Source organism: Mobula hypostoma, chromosome 16 (assembly GCF_963921235.1).
Source record: "Mobula hypostoma chromosome 16, sMobHyp1.1, whole genome shotgun sequence".
NCBI classification, from domain to species: Eukaryota; Metazoa; Chordata; class Chondrichthyes; order Myliobatiformes; family Myliobatidae; genus Mobula; species Mobula hypostoma.
Genome location: NC_086112.1, coordinates 14,714,938 through 14,735,063, shown reverse-complemented (window position 1 = coordinate 14,735,063; position 20,126 = coordinate 14,714,938). Strand labels below are relative to the sequence as shown.

The 20,126-nt window shown below is 40.2% G+C and overlaps 1 protein-coding gene across 1 annotated transcript in view; it reads left to right on the top strand.

Moving 5' to 3' along the window:
• ell2 (elongation factor for RNA polymerase II 2) overlaps positions 1–20,126 on the top strand; it is an 88,767-nt gene that overhangs the window by 24,889 nt on the left and 43,752 nt on the right. The window contains exons 3-4 of the mRNA XM_063068574.1: positions 13,739–13,860; positions 13,981–14,144. Coding sequence (XP_062924644.1) covers positions 13,739–13,860; positions 13,981–14,144 — 286 coding nt within the window. The remainder of the gene's footprint in view (positions 1–13,738; positions 13,861–13,980; positions 14,145–20,126) is intronic.

Here is a 20,126-nt window from a genome sequence, read left to right as displayed (position 1 = left end):
GAAAATGCACATGAAGTTATGGTTGACAAAATTATGACCATCTTACCATCTTTTAATCTCCAAGGTCATTGAACCCTGTACAGAGAGGGGAGCATTTATGTAAGGCAGATCATTGCATGTCATGTGGTTGGGACCAGAATCCTTAGGGAGAAGTATATTTGTGCCATTTTGACAGTTATGGGAACATCAGTTTCAGAAGGGAGCAAGGCTGTGAAAGGTGGGATTTATTAAATGGAAAGAAGGCGGGGGACGCGAAGCTAATGATAAAGATTGGGGGAGGAATAGTATTGGAGAGTGGCTAGGAAAGGGAAAGGAGAAGAAAACATTGATCAAGTAGACCGACAGTGCTTTTATGCAGACAGCTTGTGAACGTGGATGAGCTGAAGTTACTTATAGATATCAGACTATCACGGTCATTATTGAATACAAAAGGACAGTTCAACATTCCCCATTAAACAGGATTTTCAGCAAAATTGGTTTGAGGAGATAAAAGTATCAAGGTAGGAGTTGCATTGGCAAGGAAACAGTGAGGTGATATAAATTGCAAATGAGAAAATCTGCAGATGCTGGATACAAGTTTATGGAAATATTAACCACTGAAACCACATGGGTTAAATGTGGAACCAAAAAAAAGACATTCACATTTCAGAGAGTGTACTATAAGGCTCCAAATAGTGTTGGCAGGAGCAAATATATACGCAGGATTCTGAGAAGCGTCAATGGATGAGGGAATTAAAGCTGAAAATTTTTGACCAGTATTATACTTTATACTTTATTGTTGCCAAACAATTGATACTAGAACATACAATCATCACAGCGATGTTTGATTCTGCGCTTCCCGCTCCCTGGATTACAAATCAATAGTAAATATTAAAAATTTAAATTATAAATCATAAATAGAAAATAGAAAAATGGAAAGTAAGGTAGTGCAAAAAAAACCGAGAGACAGGCCTGGATATTTGGAGGGTACGGCCCAGATCCGGGTCAGGATCCGTTCAGCAGTCTTATCACAGTTGGAAAGAGGCTGTTCCCAAATCTGGCCGTATGAGTCTTCAAGCTCCTGAGCCTTCTCCTGGAGGGAAGAGGGACGAAAAGTGTGTTGGCTGGGTTGGTCGTGTCCTTGATTATCCTGACAGCACTGCTGCAACAGCGCGCAGTGTAAAGTGAGTCCAAGGACAGAAGATTGGTTTGTGTGATGTGCTGGGCTGTGTTCACAATCTTCTGCAGCTTCTTTCAGTCTTGGGCAGGACAACTTCCATAACAGGTTGTGATGCACCCTAGAAGAATGCTTTCTACCGTGCATCTATAAAAATTAGTGAGCATTTTAGGGGACAGGCCAAATTTCTTTAGCTTTCTCAGGAAGTAAAGGTGCTGGTGGGCCTTCTTGGCAGTGGACTCTGCTTGGTTGGACCAAGTCAGGTCATTTGTGATATTGACCCTGAGGAACTTAAAACTTTTGACCTGTTCCACTTGCGCACCACCGATGTAAAGTGGGTCGTGCGATCCACTACTCTTTCTGAAGTCAGCAACCAATTCCTTCGTCTTGCTGACGTTCAGGGATAGGTTATTGTCTTTGCACCATGCCACCAGGTTCTTAATTTCCTCTCTGTACTCAAACCCATCATTACCCAAGATACGGCCTACAATTGTGGTGTTACCAGCAAACTTGTATATTGAGTTCGATGGAAACTTGGCTACACAATCATGGGTGTATAGTGAGTACAGCAGGTGGCTGAGTACACAGCCTTGTGGGGTGCCGGTGCTCAGAGTGATTGTAGAGGAGAGCTTGTGCCCTATTTTTACAGTCTGGGTCCTGTCTGTGAGGAAGTTGAAGATCCAGCTGCAGATCTGAGTGCTAAGGCCCAGGTTCCGGAGCTTAGGAATCAGTTTATTTGGAATGATGGTATTAAAGGCAGAGCTGTGGTCAATGAAAAGGAGCCTTCCCTATGCATCTTTATTCTCCAGGTGTTCTAAGGAGGAATGTAGGGCCAGAGAGATGGCATCTGCTGTTGACCTGTTGCTCCGGTAGGCGAATTACAAAATGTCGAGGTTGAGTGGTAGGCTGTGGTTGATGTGTGCCATAACCAATCTCTCAAAGCACTTCATAGCAATTGATGTCAGAGCCACAGGTCGATAGTCATTCAGGCATGCCACCTTGCTCTTCTTCGGCACTGGGATTATCGTTGCCTTCTTAAAACACGAGGGGATCTTAGACTGAAGCAAGGAGAAGTTGAAGATGTCAGCAAACACTCCAGCTAGCTCACTTGCACAGGCCTGGAGAACCCGTCCCGGGATACCGTCTGGGCCTGTCGCCTTCCTTGGATTTATCTTCAGGAAGACCCTTCTAATGTCCTCCTCGGTGACGATGAATCTCGATGCCATCAGGTCTGGTTAATCTGGAGGCAGCGAGACGCTCCTCTTCTGTTCGAATCTTGCGCAGGATACGTTAAGTTCATCAGGAAGAGAAGCGCCAGATACTGCCAGATATTCCCAGCCTTTTCTTTGCGCCCAGTGATCTCATTTAGACCCTGTATAGTCTACCGGCATCCCTCTGAGCCTGGGCTTCCAACTTGGCTCGATATTGCCTCTTGGCGCCCTTAATGGCTTTCTGGAGTTCACACCTGGATTCCGTGTAGCGACTGGTATCCCTGGACCTAAATGCCGCAGCTCTAGCAGGAGCTTGTCGGTGCCACTGTGTCCGAGCACCACGCAGTGTTGATCAGTAGGCAGACACCATCTCCCCTCGTCTTGCCTGAAGACGCCGTGCGGTCCATCTGATGGATGGAAAATCTCTCCGGTCGGATGGCACAGTCGGGGGTGGCAGGGGAGAGCCAGGTCTCAGTGAAACAGAACGCACAGCAGTTCTGCATCTCCCTGCAGTAGGTGAGTCTCCCTTTAAGATCATCCACCTTGTTCTATATGGCTTGCACATTAGCTTGTAGGATGGTGGGTGTAGGGACCCTGAAGCCCCTCAGCTTCAATCTGACCAGCAGTTTGCTCAGGAGAGCACGCGCCAAGTTGCCAGATACTGGCACCATCTTGAAAACTAGGGTAATAATGCTTAAATGCTTCCGAACTTTTTGCATGCCATTTTAAAAAATAAATAAATAAATCCACGAGAGCAGGTTTGCTGGATTTAATCTTAAGAACTGAACCAGGTAAAACAGAAATGTGACAGGAATGTGCTATCATAATTTAGTTAGATTTAGCACAGATTTGCAAAAGGTATAAATGCAAGTGTAAGGGCCATGTTTTAGGAACATTTTACCAGGCTGTTATTAGTTGGTAAATGTGGACTGGATATTTGAAGACAAATCAGTATGAGAACCAGGAAATATGTTCCTGTACCGTATAGCCTACAGCATAATTGGGGACTACTTTATGTTGTAACTCATCGTTGCATGCGCTATTAGACACGTATTGATCTGTACTTGTGTGCCGAGTTCAGTTTCTGCCAGTAAAGAACCATGAACCTTAGCTCCAGTCGCCAGTATTTTTATTACTAGCATTGTTGTGTAACCAGGCCACATACACAACAAATTGGCGACGAGGTTAATGAACCTACATTGTATCGGAACGCCGTGTTTTAATTGATACCGACACTCGGAAGAAGAGCGCAAGGAGTGAGAGAAGGAGGCAGAGCGAGGCCACAAGTCTGAAAGGAAGCGGAAGCACAGCTGGGGTCGGGAGACCAAGAGAAGCAGTGGGATCCGCAGCACGTCCAGCAGAGACCACAACTGGCGCTGACCCCCAGGGGCTGAGGGTCTGCCTGCCCCAGAAGGGAGATAAAAAGGAGCAACACACACATCTAGACAAAATGTGCTCATGGCGCTATCAAAAAGAACACGTTAGTCAAAAAGGAAAATAAGGGAGAATGGGGCTTAATTAACATAACAAAGATGGCGATGATTGGAACCATTACAGTATTTGATAGTGGCATTGAAGACTGGGCAATTTACATTGCAAGAGTGGAGTTATATTGTGAGGCTAACAGTGTTAAGGATGAAAAGAAAGCCAGCGTCTTACTCAGTATTATGGGAGCAAAAACATACGGCTTGCTACGGAGCTTGTTAACCCCTGAAAAGCCAGCTGACAAAACGTTCAAGCAAATAGTAGACACTCTCCAACAGCATTTAAACCCCAAACCACTGGTCATTGCTGAAAGATTTAAATTTCACGATCGGGATCAGAGCAAAAATGAAAGCATTTCTGAATATTGTGCTGAATTGCGCAAGTTATCAGAACATTGTCAATTTGGAGCTGGTCTTTTGGAGGCATTGAGGGACAGGTTAGTGTGTGGCATGCACTGTGAAACTACACAGAAGAAGCTTCAGTGTGAAAGAGACCTTGCATTCGAGAAAGCACTAAACATTGCAATATCAATGAAAACAGCAGCACGGGGTGCTTCAGAAATACAACAAAAATCTCTGGAATATGCTATGAATAAAATGTCACTGAACAGAAATGAAGGAAAGAAATGTTACTGTTGTGGGAACATGTCACATGACCCTGATGACTGTTGGTTTAAAGACAAAGAATGCACAAACTGTGGCAAACTGGGCCACACTGACAGAGTATGCAAAGCTAGTAAACAGCAGAAAAAGGACAAAATACAGAAACAAGAAACCCCAGAAAGGAAAACACAACAATGTACACAAAATGGAAGAAAGCAGTTCTGATGAAAACAACTCAGACGGAAGTGAATTGTCTTGTCTGCAACTTCACAGCGTGAAAGAGACAGATGATCGAAGAGTAATAAGGATCACTTCACAAGTGGCAGGCGTGAGACTGAAAATGGAGTTGGACACAGGCTCAGCTTTAACAGTGATCTCTGTACACAACTACAAATGACTGTTTTCTCACATACTTCTGAAATGAACTAAACTACTGCTAAAGACTTACACCGGACAGAAAGTGCGTCCCAAAGGTAAAATCAAAGTGACAGTGACCTACAGAGACAAAACACAGCAGCTGAACCTCTATGTACTGAAAAATGGAGGGCCACCTGGGACATGAATGGCTCAGGAAAATCCAGTTGGATTGGCTCACCATCAAGGCACTAGATGTGTCAACAAAGGAGGGGCGCTCGAGGGGGAAGATGTCCGCAGCTCTCCTCTCACCCATTGTCGACTATTACAACGACGAGGAGGAGCTAGGCAGTGTCGATGATGAGGACGAACGCAGTATCCGTGGCTGCGACTCGGATGAAGATACAGAAGATGCAAGGGAGACAGATATCGCCAATAAGCAGGATGGTGAAGACTATCTGGAAGTAAAAGCAGATGTACCAGGAGAAAGGAACACCTCTCAACAGGCAGTTACAGGAAGGCACTTTGCAGGAGTATCAGAAAAGGATGAAGAAACTAGATCAACAATACAAGGAAAGAATACGAAATGCAGGGCTTTTTCTGCAACTGGAGATAGAACAAGTGGAAAGGAATTATATTAAAGAGAAGAAAGCAGCAGTGAAGGAATTTGAAGATAAAAAGATTGAGTTAGAAGAAAAGAAAAAGATGTTTGAGAATGAGAGGCTAACAACGGAACTTCTAACAAAGGAGATTCTATGGAGGTAAAGCCAATAATGACTAGGAAACTAAGGAAGAGACCTACTGACCCTGCTCCAATTACAGACAAAAGACGAAAACCTGCACCTGCGCAGTTAAATTAATTGTTAACAGCTGAACAGATAATGGAAGATCTGCGAACTCTCAATCAGCTTAAATCTCCGAAAAGACCAGCATCTGTCTTCTCCTGAGCATCTTCCCAGTACTCCTGCTGAATCACCAGCACAAAGATATGAAACACGAATAGAAGATGGAAAGTAATATTACGATAAGAGATGGGATCATAAAGGTCAGGCTATCTATTTGGAACCTAAGGAGAATATGAAGATTGGCTGTGTAATTAGCTCAGTTAGAACAAATGAGATATGGGTAAGGAAGGCAAGTGATAGCACAAAGATGCGTATATATCTAGGGCAGCTGCACAGAGGACTATTCATTATACGGAGGTGATCTGCTGCCTAGAACTCTTAGCAAGTTGGAGGTGCACATCTTTTTAACTCCCTACGCTCAGAGGTCAACTTTTCATGACTTTTATATGGAAATCTGTATTAAAACAAACAAGTTTATTGACAGATGTTACCCAGAGTGGCAGAGAAGAGCCCCACCCCCCGAAACTTGATTATAAATGAGTCTTAGACCAAAAGTTTTTTAAAAAAAAGCTTGTTATAATTTGATATTATTAAGTTACTAAGTAAATAAATGTTAGGAGTTTGTATGTTAAGGGTAATCTATTTGTTTAGCATAGTGCCCCAGCAAAAAAAAAGTAGATACACTATTAAAATAAAAAGGGAGGAGTGTACTGTATAGCCTACAGTATAATAGGGGACTACTTTATGTTGTAGTGACACGTCGTTGCATATGCTATTAGGCGCGTATTGGTCCGTACGTGTGTGCCGAGTTCGGTTTCTGCCAGTAAAGAACCGTGAACCTTAGCTCCCGTCTCCAGCACTTTTATTAATAGCATTGTTGTGTCACCAGGCCACATACATAACAGTTCCCATATCTAGCTCTCCTTGGATCTTGCCTAACATAAATAGAAAACATAATATAAATAGAAAATGTCAAAAGGAAGCTTATGGTAAATGCCGAGGAATCGATGTTGAAATTGGAACAGAAATTAGGAAGGTGAAGTGCATATTTTTTTAAGTGATGCTTAAAAAACTAAGATATTTCTTGATTTTAGTCAATTTTAATGGAAATGGGTATTTTAAGGAATTAAATGATTTTTTTTGCTGCAAGTCCATGTCCTGAATAAATACTTTTTATCACCCCATTTTGATTAGGTTCTTTGTAGAGTAAAATTAGTTTTAAGCTGTAGAGAGGCTAGGGAAGAAATGGTTAGGACAAAGGGGTGTTTTTTTTTCTTAAATATTTAGTGGGAAGTTGCCTGGAAAAAGAATTTTAAAGAAAAATAAATTGTTTTTTTTAATATTTAAGTGAAAGGTAATACCACATATCAAAAAAAAACTCAAGATGGGATAATAGCAGGGCTAGTGGAATTGCTGCCTCATACCTATATTGACCTGCATTCAGTCTTGACCTTTGGCGCTGACGGTATGGGATTTGCACATTCTCTCTGTGACTTTGTGGGTTTACTCCAAGATGCCATTTCTTTCCCCCCCCCAAAAAAAACTATGGGTTAATAGGTCAGCTAACCAGGGTAAATTGCCTCTAGTGTATAGATGATTGGCTGATTCTGGGGTCAGTTAACAATGTGGTAGGATAAAATGGGTTATGGTTTGATTGATGGAAAAATGCTTGATGGCCAGCATGGTTGCAGTGCACTGTATTTCCTTCTGATACTAATAGTCTGTGCAAAATTGATTTACATTGAAAGCAGAGGTTTTTTGTTTGGCTGTATTCATGGCCATTCGTGTATAGTTGAATGACAGTTAACTTGAATTTTGGTTAATTTGAGGTGTTCAACAAGCAGTGTCTGGAGCTGATTTTTTTTCCTGGTTAATTTGATGTCTTGTAGAAATGTATATAGAAATAGTGAATGTACAATGTATATACATGTGTATATATAATATCAACCAAAGTAAGCTAAAATTCCTGATATGCAAACACGAAGAAGTCTGCAGATGCTAGAGACGTCGACTGTACTACTTCCTATAGATGCTGCCTGGCCTGCTGCATTCCATCAGCATTTTCTGTGTGTGTGTTGCTTAAATTTCCTGATAATTGTGTATTGTTTCAACTTTGATAATGATAGACTTGCAGTAGAACATGGCATTGGTTTATGGTATTATTTCTATATTTATTTTCCTGTTTCTGTCCTGGCCAAACAAAAGCACTTGAACACATCTGATATGGACCTCCTCCTGTTAAAATTGGAAGTGTTGTTTGTTGGGCTACTTTTATGTAAAACTGCAATTTGAACAACTCCCTAACACTATCTTAGCATAAAAGCAGTTCAGGGCAGACGTAAATATTTGAGCACATTTTGATATTTGGTAAATTGACAAAAGTATTTGTTCTTCTGTTAAGTGAAGATTTTTTGTGCAAGAAGCCTAATTAGAATTTGCTATTTTTCCTGAATGTCTATTAAATTTCTGTGCGCCATGAGAAGACTTGATGAAAGCTTGGACACTTGTGAATGGCAAGCAGTTCTTGAGTATGAAGGGCCAGATGTTTCTGGTTAAGCCAAGAGTTACATTGTGGAGTGCTGGCCAAAAATGTATTCAAGATTGCCTTTTGTCCCTGCCACATCTGCAGAAGGTTACAAAAACTTTGTGCAGCTTTAATATAAACTGTCTGTAAGCGCAAAGAAAAAAACACATGGGAAAATAGTACACAACAACCTATTGTTAAATTGCAGGTTGATCTTTATCTGAAATGCCAGTAATTTCATTATTTGTGTTTTTAAACCATGCTGTTGGCAGTAATATAAATAATTAACTGCATTTTCCTTTGTCACTTTTCCTGCCACATTGTTTCAAATTTATAATCACATTGTACTGCCATTTATTATGTATTTGGGTGGGATCTTTCAACTCGGCATCAACAGTGCATCTCTTCAGTAAAGAACTATACAAAAGTAAATACTTGGGGATGGATTTCAAAATACTAACACTGTCTTGGTTGCTCACAAATGTCACTCCACTCTTTAAGAAAGGAGGAAGGCAGCAGAAAGGAAATTGTAGACCAGTTAGCCTGACCTGAGTGGTTGGGAAGATGTTAGAGTCAATTGTTAAGGATGAGGTGATGGAGTACTTGGTGACACAGGGCAAGATGGTACAAAGTCAGCATGGTTTCTTCCAGGGAAAATCCTGCCTGACAAACCTGTTGGAATTCTTTGAGGAGATTACAAGTTGGATAGATAAAGGGGATGCAGTGGATGTTTATAATTTGGACTTTCAGAAGGCCTTTGACAAAGTGCCACATTTGAGGCTGCTTACCAAGTTAAGAGCCCATCATATTACAGGAAAGTTACTAACATGGTTAGAGCATTGCTGATTGGCAGGAGGCAGAGAGTGGGAATAAAAGGATCCTTTTCTGGTTGGCTGCCAGTGACTAGTGTTCTAGTGGGCGAGAAAGTGGTAAGTGAAATACAATGTTGGAAAATGCATGGTTATGTGGTAGAAATAAATGTGCAAACTATTTTCTAAAGGGAGAGAAAATACAAAAATCTGGGATGCAAAGGGACTTGGAAGTCCTTGTACAGAACACCCTAAAGGTTAACTTGCTGGTTGAGTTGGTGGTGAGGAAGGCAAATGCCATGTTGGCATTCATTTCAAGAGGTCTAGAATACAAGAGCAAGGATGTGATGATGAGAATTTATAAGGTACTGGTGACGCCTCACCTTGAGTATTGTGAACAGTTTTAGTCCCCTCATCTTAGAAAAGATGTGCTGGCATTGGGGAGGGTCCAGAGGAGGTTCACAAGGATGATTCCAGGAATGAAAGGGTTATCATATGAGGAACATTTGATGTATCTGGGTCTGTACTCGTTGGAATTCAGAAGGATGAGGGGGGATCCCATTGAAACCTTTCGAATGTTGAAAGGTGTAGACGTACTAGATGTGGAAAGGATGTTTCCCATGGTGGGAGAGTCTAGGACACAGCCTCAAGATAGAGGGGCACCCTTTCAAAACAGATGTGGAAACCGATCTTTAGCCAAAGGGTGGTGAATTTGTGGAATTTGTTGCCACGTGTAGCTGTGTCCAGGTCGTTGGGTGTATTTAAGGCAGAGATTGATGGGTTCTTGATAGGACATGGCATCAAAGGTTACAGGGAGAATGCTGGGAACTGGGGTTGAGGAGGAGGGGGGAAAAGGATCAGCCATGATTGAATGGCAGAGCAGACTTGTTGGGCCAGATGGCCTAATTCTGCTCCTATGTCTTGTGGACTTATGCTTCCCCTTTTGGTAGGAATGTTGGCCAAGTGGCAAAGGGAAAGATTTTAAATGGAAAGTGTTCAAATGGAAAGTTACAAATGAGATGCATGAATATTTGAAATATATCTTGAGATGGATTACCAAGTGCAATTGGAAAATACAGCTTGATTTTGGCCAGATTACACTTAAATCACATTACTTATAAACATACGGAAATAATACTATCACGCCACACTCTACGATTTGGAAAGTTGAGTATTAAACTGCCATGTGATTTTGATGCACTTGAATCACTGGAATAGACGAAAACCCTTACAATGTGTATTGAAGGCTTGCTGAACTGTACTCATACTCACCTTAAAATTGCTCCTTAATTGCATTTGCGACAGAGCAGAAAACAATTTACACCTCAGTAGGTGGTATTAATGATAATCCGTCTGTTTACTATCAACAGTGTGAGGGGATTAACATATTCTTATACAATTTATGGTGACAGTTTAAGAGATCTCTTATTCCATTATGTGAATTCTGCTGAACCTTGTCCCATTTGCTGTGTGGTAGCCTTATCTTGCTCTGTTTTGTTTACAATCTCAATTACAATGGGTGTACAGTATTCATGAAACTAGAGATGTCTATAAAAGCATAGCTGTAGCTTGTTTGTTATAAATGTTATTACTACAGACCTTCTGTAATTGTTTTAAATGAATAGTTAAATTTCGGTATTCAATTTCCAGGAAGATATTTTTATTTGAAATTGTTCCTGTTTTGCAACAAATTTCCTCTTGGTAAATTCCAACAGATCGTTAATGGGAGTGGTGGGGGGGATGGCGGGTAGAATCAGATAAGATATTGTGTAATTCCATTCATCCCTTTCATTCTGTACTGATTGCTCAACTCCACATGGGGGCAAAAACATCTTGGGGTGTTACCTGAAATATTCAACAAAACATTTGAACAACCAAAGTTCAGGTGCAATGTAATTTGATGGAAAAGAAGGCCAAGCTTTCTCAAATAAATGTGAAATTGTGTCCCTTCTGAATGATAGAATTTTATGAATAATAGAATGTTTTAAATTGCTTTAGTTGTTATTCAAACTTCATACCATTATCCACTAAATTTATTTCTAAATAATAGTTTGATGGATGCATGTGATTATGCATAGTGTTTCCCAATGCTTGTAGGTAACATGATTTAAGTGCAATTAGGCCAACTGGCTTTATTTGCCAGTTGAACTTGGTAATCTATCCACTGTGTTTCCTTTGTATTTTAAATATCAATGCATATTATTTGTAGTTCTCCATTTGAATCTTATTTTTATACTTTCATTTAATCTCTCCCTATACTGTGGAGTGGAACACCTATTAGAGCTGCTGTGTCTTTGTTCCAGTGATGAGCATATAATTTTGTGTGAAATTTACACATTATTGGATTGTGTGGTTTTCCTCTCCATGTTCAGGTCTTCCCTCTCATTGTGAAGATGTGCAAATTCATAGGTTAATTGTGCACTAAATTCCTTCTAACATGTAGGCAACTGTTGGAATTTAAGGATTGATTTAAGGAATTTAAGGGTGGAAGAGAATAAAATGGGGTTGGTATGAAATTGCTATAAAATGTTAAATAATTGTTGGTATTGCCTTAGCAGGTTAAAGGGTCTGTTTTCTGCTGTGTATCGTTTCACTCTCACATTGGTGTTTGCTATATGCACTTTTTATTCCTTTGAAAAGTTCCTGTAATATCTGGTTACAAGAATGAGCATCAGTAAGTGTGCAAGAAGTATCACAAAACAATTTGGTTCAAGTGTCTTGCATTGAAACTTATTCTGGACAACAATTTATCTCTATCTCAGTATTAATTGCTACATTGTCTGTGTGGCAGAAATCCCCTATTAACAATTCCCTACAGAGTAAGTGGTAGACATGGATATAGTGATTAAAAGAAATAATATTAAACTGAAAATGTAATGATAAAATGTAATAATATTAGACGATGAAATTAGTTTTGGTCTTTGAGGCAGTTTCAACCTGATAAAACGGGTAAAATAACATGCTGGACATGGCTACCAAACATTAAGTCTTTTGTTTCAAGCTTGTCAAAAGCTTGTCTTTTGTTTCAAGCCATCATAAATCCATGGTGGTTGACTCCTACCTGAATTTTAATTATAGATTCTCAGTGTTCCCAATGTACCAGTCAGGTTATAACTGATGTCAGTTCTTAAAGTGCCCTTATTACTCCTTGCTATTCTTGTGTGTTAAATGTCATCTATATGGATCTGTAACCCTCTCACCATAGGCTTGTACTGGGTTAGCAATTACTGTGAATAAAAGCTAACAGCAACTTAACTCAACAATGCATGGGTTATAATGATGCAAATCCCATTTCCAATAAATACGACTACAGTAAATAGGATCACAAAGAAAAAATCTACAGATGCTGGAAATCCAAGCAACACACAAAATGCTGGAGGAACCCAGCAGACCAGGCACCAGGCAGCATCTAGGAAAAGAGTACTTTTGGCCCAAAATGTTTACTGTACTCTTTTCCTAGGTGCTGCCTGGCCTGCCGAGTTCCTCCAGAATTAGTGTTAGAGTAAATATGGTCTGGATGTTCCTTTCAGGGAAATAGGACTGCTACACCCATGTGAATTTACTGTTCACCAGGAAGCAATAATTTAACTCGCACCAGTATAAATTTAGTTTGAAATTGTATTGACAAGATACTTTAAACTATTAACAAACACAATAAATGAAAGGACCCATTCCACATATATTGCCCTACAGTGTGTGCTTAATCGTTGGAGCTCATTGTTGCACATTTAATTCCATTTGCTTCACTTCGTTTACTCATGATACCAAACAATTCTGCCTGAAAACACAGTCCAAGCAAAGCATAAATGTCCGTGCAACATCCAAGGATAAGGTGTAAAACTTTTTCCAAGGTCTTGAGATAACTAGCTAATTAAAACAAGTAAGCTCTCAGGCTTCCAGCCAGGTATAGGCATGATTGTAATAGACATTTTGATGACAAATTCTGCCATCTTCATCACCTCGGCCATTTTCATTCCTGATGAGTTTGTCATCGAAGTGTCAGTTATAATTGATGCTTGTATCCAGCTGGAAGCCCAAGAAGAGTTTATTGGTTGTACATGCTGGGAAGCATTAGATCCTTTTTAGCTAATTAAAAGTAATCTGTACATTGTCCATGAGATCGTTGTCTGCATGAGGGTTTTCCAGCAGCAGTATCTCTCCTTCCAAATGGGTTCTATGAGCATTTCACTATGCTCTTCTGCTATATTTGTCATCCATCTACATATATTCCTCTTTCTCCTTCCATCAGCTCTCTCCAGAAAATGGCTACCCTGGTTCCTTCTAGTATGTTCCAGGCAATCTTATTGGCCAAATGTTAACAAGACAAATCTTATTGGAGAATTCATCAATCCTAACTTGTCAATCAACTGAATTACTTGATTGTATATTGTAATTAAAGGATCACATTGCATTTTGAGGAAATCTGCAGAAAATGAAATGCCCAACAGCATAGCAGTAAAATAAAGCATGGTCTTAAACCAGGGGTATTGCATGTATACATTAGTATAATCAGTGGAGATGTGTATTTCCATGTGAATGGGTGCTGGAGTTCCAGTAAGCAACTTAATTCCATTTGGTTGAATATTTATCTCAGCCATCGGTGACAGCCAGTTTAGTTTTTGTGTAAATGGCTCTGAATTTTTTAGTTTTTTCATTACTCTTGGTGGGCATTATGCAGTAAAGGTGTTTTCATTTATCCAGGGGAAGCCTGTTTCACGTCAAAAAATGCTAATTATTTTCTTTTCTCCACAGTTGATAAAGATTCCAAAAACAGATAACCATAATGAAGGACGAAATTTTGACTTTTATGTATCCAATGTTGGAAAAGATAACCCTCAGGGAAGCTTTGACTGTGTTCAGCAGTATATCTCCAGGTATTCTAAATAAGCCTTCTCAGATCACACATTGAATGACAAATGTAGTTTAATCCTAGCTTCTATGATTCACTGTAGCTTCTACCATGTTTAATTTAACATTTCAAACTCTGCCTTTAGTGATGGTGTTGCAGAACTGGATTGTTTTGGAAGCATACAGGATAAAATTACAATATGTGCAACAAACGATTCTTATCTGATCACTCGAGAGCGCATGACGCAAGCAGAGGAAGAAACCCGCAGTCGAAGTACCAAAGTTATTAAACCTGGCGGGCGCTATGTAGGTAAGAACAAATTTAATTATTTCATTTGACAAGAATAAGAACTTTCGAGATAATATATGAATGCTAATAAGCTCCTTGAACCTGTTCCACCATTGAGTATGATAGTGGATAGTCTATTACTAGCTTCCATTGTATCTGCCTTTTTCCTGTGTCCCTTAATAACTTTGAAAACAAAATGCCCTTTATATGTAATCTCTTCATTTAAGATCAAATGTAGCTAACATTCTGGGAAGACTGCATTACACATTCCCAAGCCCATCAAATTTCTCTTAAAAGGGGCTCCACAGTATATGACAATAATTAAAAAAAAACTTGTTTGAAATTTGAAATGGGAACAGAAAATGGTCAGCAACATCTGTAACTCTACTTATTTCCACAAGTGCTGGCTCAACTGCTGAATGTTTCTAGCATTTTCTGTTTAGTTCCTCAGTATTGACATATATGGTTTAATTGGGTTCTTTATACGGCTGTGCATAATTTCTATCGTTTATTGTATTTTAACATTTGAATGAAAGGGCAGCATTCAATTAGAATCTTTAACATCCTTCTCCATCTGTCTGTGCCATTGTAGTATTTGTTTGTTCATCTCCAAGCCTCCTTAGCTACCATTGCCTCACGCTTTTCATCAATAAGTGTATTATAATGGCCTTGTTTAAAATAGATGATTCCTCATTTGTCAACATTATAATCTATTTTGCCATTTCATTATCTATGAACAACTTTGAGAGGAACACGGAATTAAATGGCAGTGATCTCCAGCATTGTGCCATTGGGAGATTTAGATATGTAACTTCCAGTTCTGTCATTTACAGGTGAATAGTTGCAGTTGCTTTGCTGGATGCCGCTAATTCCATCCTACCAACTCAAGTACTTGATAGTTATTACTGTCACTCAACGAAGTTCTTAACCACTTCCATAATTTTGGCTTCAAATCCATGTCATTTAGTTCTTCAGCTCTCCTGGATATTCCTCTATCCACAGCTTTTGGTTCCCCCAAAACATTAAGTTTTTTGTTTCAAGCTTGTCAAGCCTGTCCATCATAAATCCATGGTGGTTGACTCCTACCTGAATTTTAATTATAGATTCTCAGTGTTCCCAATGTACCAGTCAGGTTATGACTGATGTCAGTTCTTAAAGTGCCCCTGTTACTCCTTGCTATTCTTGTGTGTTAGATTGTCGTCTGTATGGATCTGCAGAGCTATCAGTCCCAAATGAAAAGCTTCTTGCCAGAATTGACACCCATAAACAGAGGATAGCATGAAATAATGGAGGTAGTCTAAGAAAAGAGTGAGTCATATTACATGAGAGACATGAAACGTAACAGCAGCAGCAGCAGTATTAGGCCATTCAGCCTACCAAGTCCGTTCTGCCATTCCATCATGGTTGATTTTTTTTATCTCTCAAACAGATTCTTCTGCCTTCTCCCTGTAACCTTTGATACCCTTACCAATTAGATCCTATGACCTTTTTTAAATATCCTCCATGACTTAGTCTCCAGTGCTCTGGCAATGAATTCCACAGATTCACTGCCCCCCACCCCACCTGCACTATCAGAAACATCCTGAGCAACACACACAAAATGCTGGAGGAGCTCAGCAGGCCAGGCAGCATCTATGGAAAAGACTAAACAGTCAACACTTTGGGCTGAAGCCTTTCATCAGGACCTTCTGAAGGGTTTTGGCCAGAAACATCGACTATTTACTCTTTTCCATAGATGCTGGTGGACTGCTCAGTTCATCCGGCATTTTGTTTGTGTTGCTCTGAATTTCCAACGTTGGCAGATTTTCTCTTTATGTATAGGAAACATCCTCTTTACTTCTATCTATGCCTTTCTGTATTTGATAGTTTTTAATGGGTTTCCCCTCATTCTTCTAAGCTCCAGTGAGTGTAAGCTCAGAGCTAACAAACACTATTCTTACATTAACCCTGTCATTCCTGAGATTCTCGTGAATCTCCTCTGGACCCTCTCCAATGCCAGAACATCCTTTCTTGCACAAGGGGCCCAGAACTGCTCACAGTGCTCCAGGTGAGGCCTCGCCGGTACCTTTAAAAATACTCAGAATTATAATCTCACTTCTATATTCTCATCCTCCCAAAATGAATGCTAATTTTGCATTTGCCTCCTTTATCACTGACTTAAACCTGTAAGTTCCCTTTTTAGGGTACTCTGCACGAGGACTCTTAAGTCCCTTCCCACCTCTGATTTCTGTATTTTCTCCCTGATTAGAAAATAGTTTGTTTTACACCTTCTACCGAAGTGCATGACCATGCACTTCCCTACACTGTATTCCATCTGCCACTTCTTGCCCACTCTCCTAATCTCAGTCCTTTTGCAGACTCCCTGCTTCCACAATACTACCTATCTTCATGCATCCTTTGTTCTGAGTAGAATTGCTATTAGAGCCATAGAATGGCACAGAACAGACCCTTCAGTCTATCTTGTCCATGCCAAACCATTAATCTGGCTAGTCCCCTTGACTTGCACCCAGACCATAGCCCTCATACTGCTCAATTTGAATTACCTATGCAAATTTTTCTTGATGTTGAAATCAAACCTGCATCACCAATTGCATTGGCAGCTTGTTCCTCACTCTCACCACCCTTATAATGTTCTCCTTAAACACTCTACCTTTCACTCTTAGCCCATGACCTTTGTCTCGCCCAACCTTCGTGGAAAAAGCTTGCTTGCACTTGCCTGATCTCTACCCCTCATAATTTTGTATACCTTTATCAAATCTCCCCTCCATATTCTATGTCCTAGGAAATGAAGTTCTAACCCATTCAACCTTTCCCTATAACTCAGGTCATCCAAGTTACAGCAACCTCCTTGTAAATTTTCTTTGCACTCTTTCAATCTTCTTTATCTTTCCTGTAGGACGGTGACCAGAACTGCATACAATACTCCACATTAGGCCTCCCCAACATCTTGTACAATTTCAACATAACATCCCAACTCTTGTACACAATATTCTGAAGGTCAGTGTGCCAAAAGCTTTCTTTACGCCCTATCTACCTGTGACATCATGTTCAAGGAATTATAGATCTGTATTCCCAGGTACCTCTGTTCTACTGCATTCCTCAGTAGGTCCTCCCAACATGCAACATCTCACACTTATGTGCAATAAGTTCTGTCTGCTATTTTTAGCCCATTTTTCAGCTGGTTCAGATCCCATTGCAAGCTTTTAAGTCTTCGTCTCTGTCCACTACCCCAATTTTGGTGTCATCTGCAAATTTGCTGATCCAGTTTACCACAATATCTAGATCATTGATATAAATGACAAACAGTAGCAGACACAGAACCGATCCCTGTGGTACACAACTAGCTACAGGCCTCCAGTCAGAGAGGCAGCCCTTTACTACCACTGCCAATGTCTAATCCAATTTACTTCCTCTTAAATGCCCAGTGACTGAGCCTTCTTGACTAAGCTCACACAAACCCATGCTGACTATCTCTAGTCAGTCCATGTCTATCCAAATACTTAGTCCCTTCAAATATCTTCCAAAATTTTTCCACTACTGATGCCTATAATTTTCTGGCTTATTTGTAGAGCCTTTCTTAAACAATGGAACAACATTAGCTATCCTTCAATCCTTTCTCCAATTTAGAATCTCTACCTTGGGTTATGCTGCGTCACATTAGAGGTATAACGTATATAAAATATTTACTAATTTTAACTATTTTTAATATTTTAATATTTAATATTTGTAATCCAGGGAGTGGGAACCGCAGAATCAAATATCGCTGTGATTGTACATTCTAGTACCAATTGTTTGGTGGCAATAAAATATAAAGTATAGTGAGTGATTTGGAGGTGGGTGTGCAATTATTGCATTTGCTGTGGTTTGATCAGTAGTGGAGTTGGTAAACTAGAAGAACATACTTAGTGTGGCGATGCTTAATTTTTATGTTAAAATGCATAGTTGACTGCCGCTTTCCTAATGAGGGATCTAGTTCTGTGTGTAAATGTGTATGAATCCTTGAATGTGCCAATGCATGTTGAATGTGGTAAGAAAGCACATGGGATCCTGGATTTTGTAAGTAAGTGCAGAGTGGTTGTGTAGAATCTTTTAGGCATCTGAAGTGAAACAGGAGTTTTGCATCCACCTCTGATTGTTATACTATGGGAAGGAAGTGAAGCTTCGAGAGTAGGACCTATTTGAATTCCTCTGGGGAGGAGGGGTATAAGCTACAAGAATCTGGGTTTATCCTTGGAACAGAGGAGGAAATGAGGAAATTTGATAGAAATGTAAAGATGAAGGACTGTGATAGTGTTTCCATCAGCAGATTAAAGGATGGAAATGCAGGTTATTGACATGAAATGGACGGGAGGTAGAAATATGAGGGGAAACTCTTTTCCTGGGCAACAGCTGGTAATGTTTTATATCTTGCAGGTTAAAACTGAAGTTCCTTAAAGCACTAAGTGGGTTTGAGCACAAAGATCCTTTGAGTTTGTGATCCTTTGAATTGCTGTGGTTATTAAGAGGCCTCAGTGAGGTCAAAGATTCAAAGTACATTTATAATTAAAGTATATAAGCAATATACAATCCTGAGATTTGTCTTCCTACAGACGGCCTTGGAACCTGTTCAAAAAAAATCAAACATCCAACATGCAAAAAAACAAAACAAATCATGCAAAGGGCAAAAAAACGGGGGAAGAAAACATCAAACCAGAGTCGTTGAAACTGTCTAGGAATGTTCTGCTTAGTTCAGTTCAATTTAACGCTGTCTCTTTTGTTGTAGACCATTCCGCCCCAATCAAAATCGCTCAAAATAGCAAAAAAAATTAACTTGAAACACACATGAACTGCAGAGTCCTCTCAAACCGCACTAATCAAACTTTGCCCAAGACTCTGGCACCTTTCTCTGGGAGCAGTGAGCACGAGAGAGGGGGAGAAAGAGAAAGACACCAATCCAATGCAGGAAGAGACAGCACTGAACACCCACTCGCATTCTGCTCTTGTACTTGTGGATTTCAATCTTGCTCGACACTTTAATCAGTGAGAAATGGAGTCGATCATTGCCTCCTGTGCTATCTCCAGGCTTCTTGGCCTCCAGGCAGTTCACTCCGCCCCAAACCTCACCAAGTTCTCTCAAAAACTGCAAAGTGCAGATCACTCGATCAGCCCATAAACGCACCATCAGAATGTAAATCACAGGTTCCAATCACATGCAGCTTAGTAGTGAAAGTAGTTTTGTGATCTGTCTGGAGGATATCACCGTTGGTTTGATGGTGCCATCTTCACAGATGACAGTGCAATGGATCTCAGCTACCCATAACCCTCAATTCCCCAATATTTCAATTTTTTAATCACCATTTTAAAAGACTCCAGTGATTTATCCACTGCAATGCTCCAGTGCAGAGAATTCAAGATTCACCATTCTCTGCAAGAAGAAATTTCATTGCACTTTGGTTTTAATTCACTGTGTCCTCAGCATGAAACATTTCCATGAATGCAAATATCTCAACATCCAGTTGTTAGGATGGGCCCCATCCCAATAGCACAGCTCCTTCCTGCCCCCGTCTAAGTGGAACCATTTTCAAATATTTTTTTCCCAGCATGCTAACAGATTAGAAATACGGGGATTCAAATCCTTCAGGATCTGTTCTTCTGTTAGCTCTTGGCATTCCCTAGAGAAGTCTTTTATTTATTTTGTAAGGACCATCGTGATCTGTAGCAACTAGATCTGCTTGCCCCCTGTGCTCATTTTATCTTGGCAACGTGCCATGTAGGGGTTTTCATTCGTACTTCCAATAGTCCATATATGTTTACAATGTTATACCTAGTTTATTTCTGTCTGGGTTTTGCTCTCAATAAATGAGAAATCTGTGATCAGGTGGAAAGCACGATGTCCCAACGTCTAACAGCAATGTTTATTTCAGCAGCTTCCACAAAGGGGGGACAGCTCTTTCATCATGGACTAGATGGACCAAAGAGCCTGTTTCTATGCTGTAGTGCTCCATAGCTCTGACTCTTTATGAT